Genomic DNA, 3,087 nt, shown 5'->3' on the forward strand with positions numbered 1-3,087 from the left:
TGGTATATAGTGATGCATCTCATGTCGGTTTGGGTTGTGTACTGATGTAAGACAGTAAGGTAGTGACTTATGCTTCCTGACAACTTAAATCACATGACGGCAACTATCGTAAGCACGGCCTTGAGTTAGCTGCAATTGTCTTCGCCTTAAAGATTTAGAGGCATTATGTGTATGGTGAGAGGTGTATCATCTACACCAATCACAAGAGCCTGAAGTACCTCCTTATCCAAAAGGAGTTAAAGCTTAGGCCGTGCAGATGGATTGAACTGATTAAGGATTATGACTACACGATTGAGTATCATCCTGGTAAGGCCAATGTGGTGGTTAATGCTCTTAGTCGTAGGAAAATGTCTGATTTGAGGGCGATGTTTGCTCGCCTAAGTCTGCTTGACGATGGAAGTCTTTTAAGTCGAGTTGCAAGTTAAGCTGATTTGGATTGACCAGATTTAGGATAAACAGTTGGGGGATGATTCTCTGGTTCTGCGATTTCGTCAAGTGGAGGATTGTAATACTTTTGATTTTGGGCTAAATAGTTATGGGGTTCTGTGTTTCCGAGGGCGGGTTTATGTGCCTAATGACTCTTATTTGAGACAGTCTATTATGCTGAAAGTGCATAGTAGCCCTTATGCTATGCATCCCGGTAGGAATAAAATGTACCGATGTCTTTGCGAACTGTACTGGTGGCCTGGTTTGAAACGGGAGGTAACAAATTTTATTTCTCGTTGTTTGACGTGCCAACAATTTAAGGCTGAGCACCAGTTGCCCTCGGGGTTGCTTCAACCCTTTAAAATTCCCTTATGGAAATGGGAATGAGTGACTATGGACTTCATTAGTGGGTTACCCCTAACACCTACTAAAAAGGAATCTGTGTGGGTCATCATGGATCATTTGACCAAGTCTGCCTACTTCATCCCTGTTTGGATAGATTACTCTCTTTAGAAGTTGGTCAAGTTATATGTTTTTGAGATTGTGAGACTTCATAAGGTACCGGTCTCAATTATTTGTAATAAAGATCTTCATTTTACTTTTCAGTTTTGAAGGAAACTTCATAAGGATCTGACTTCGAGGTCAGACTTCAGTACTGTGTTCCATCCTCAGACGAATGGTAAATTTGAGAAGGTGATTCAAATACTGGAGGATATGTTTCGGAGTTGTGTGATAGATTTCTGAGGTAGTTAGGAAGATTTTCTGCTGTTAGTCGGGTTCGCCTACAATAACAGCTTCCAGTCCAGTGTTCAGATGGCACCTTACGAGGCTCCGTATGGTCGTAAGTGTTGTACTCCATTGTGTTGGACTGAGTTGGGTGAGCGACGGGTTTTGGATTCTGAGTTGGTTTTTGAGATTGAGGATAAACTTAAACTAATTTTGGATCATCTTAAGGCGGCTTCTGATAGACAGAAGTCCTATGCAGATCTAAAAAAAAGGGACATCGAGTATTCTATGGGGGATTATGTGTTTCTTAAGGTGTTTCCACGGAAGAAGGTTCTACGATTTAGACGTAGGGACAAGTTGAGCCCTAGGTTCATTGAGCCGTATCAGATTCTGAAATGTGTAGGACTAGTTGCTTATCATTTAGAGCAACCTCTAGAGTTAGATTGTATTCATGATGTGTTTCACGTCTCTATGTTGAGATAGTAAGATTGTATTCATGATGTGTTTCACGTCTCTATGTTGAGGTAGTACCAGTCAGACCCAGCTCATATTGTTTCGGTTGAGTAGATTGAGGTTAGACTGGATTTGACATTTGAGGAGGAGCTGGTTCAGATTCTGGATGAATATGTTAAGGTCGTAAGGAGGAAATCTTTTCCGTTAGTTAAGGTTCGGTGGCAGAATCATGGCACTGAGGAAGCGACGTGGGAACTTGAGGATTCAATTCGTCAGCAATATTTGCATCTTTTTTAGTTAGGTAAATTTCGAGGTCTAAATTTCTTTTAGGGGGTAGAGTTCTAACACCCTGATCTATTAAAGTCTGTTTTACGAATTCTATCATAAATTAAGGATTTGTATTAGCGGTTAAGTGGTTTAATTCTATGTCGGAGGTCTTGGGTTCGAGTCTCAATTCAATCATTTTGTTCCTAAGCCTATTTAATTTTAAATAAAATATGTTTTGTTGTCGAAATAATTTTGGAGTGAATTTTAAATCAGTTTATTGGAAAAAAGTAAAATAAATAAAATATATTAATAATAAATCAAGTAGTTATTTTTAAATGTTTTATCTTTTAGGCTTGTTTTGAAATAAATTGAAACAAGTATTTAATTTATGTTTAATTCCATTTTATGTTTTTCTTTTGGTTTTATTTATTTTTAGTTAATAAAAAGAAGAAGAAAGAAAGAAACCCGAAACCCAGGTTTCCCATTGTTTTCCCCTAAGTCAGGCCGCAATTTGAAATTGCAAAATTTTGTTGTCTTGTTTTCATCGGTTCATCTGTCTTTTCAATTTTGTTTTGGGAATCTTTTTTCAACATTGGACTGGTGTTTATTGGGCCTTAAATTTCGCTCCTTTTAGGTAACGTTTTAGTTAGTTCTTTGATTGTTTAATTTAGGGGTTTTGGGATGCAATTGGTGTTGTGAAATTTTGTTATCGTTGATTAATTAGTTTGTTGCGTTTAGGTGAGAGTCATAAGACGTTTGGAACTCCTTCAACATCGTAATTTTGTGCGATTACGGTCTGATTATCGGTTAGAGTATGAAGGAGTTTTTGGTGTTTTGAAAGAGTTCAATTCTTGGCTATCTTGTGCCTAGATACTTCAATTAATCGTTTTATTTGTTGTATTTAGGTCTCGAGAGTCTTGTGGTTGCGTTCTCGTTGAAATCGAACCAGGTGTGTAATGAGAAACCTGAAAAACAGCGAACGGCGAAGGCCAAAATTCTGGCTTGTCGACGCCACACATGGCCCTGTGATAGGTCATGTCCCTGGCCGTGTGTGACATACGGTCTAAACAATTTAGGCCGTATGGGTCACAAGGGTAAGGCAAATTGGGCTGTATGGGGCAAAAACTTAAAATTTTTCCCTAAGGTCGTACATGTCGTCCCGATTGACTATGGGCCTTCCGTGCGGTCGGTATGTGGTTATATAAGCTATTAAAC

General features: G+C 38.7%; 1 protein-coding gene across 1 annotated transcript; it reads left to right on the plus strand.

Annotated features, from left to right (window-relative positions):
• The first annotated feature begins 1,239 nt into the window (after nucleotides 1-1,239).
• On the plus strand, nucleotides 1,240-1,902 carry LOC105789516 (uncharacterized). The gene is made up of 2 exons (XM_012616885.1): nucleotides 1,240-1,617; nucleotides 1,720-1,902. The coding sequence occupies exons 1-2, from the start codon at nucleotides 1,240-1,242 to the stop codon at nucleotides 1,900-1,902; spliced, it is 561 nt and encodes a 186-aa protein (XP_012472339.1).
• The last annotated feature ends 1,185 nt before the right edge of the window (nucleotides 1,903-3,087 follow it).

This window comes from Gossypium raimondii, chromosome 2, assembly GCF_025698545.1.
Source record: "Gossypium raimondii isolate GPD5lz chromosome 2, ASM2569854v1, whole genome shotgun sequence".
In the NCBI taxonomy this organism is placed as follows: Eukaryota; Viridiplantae; Streptophyta; class Magnoliopsida; order Malvales; family Malvaceae; genus Gossypium; species Gossypium raimondii.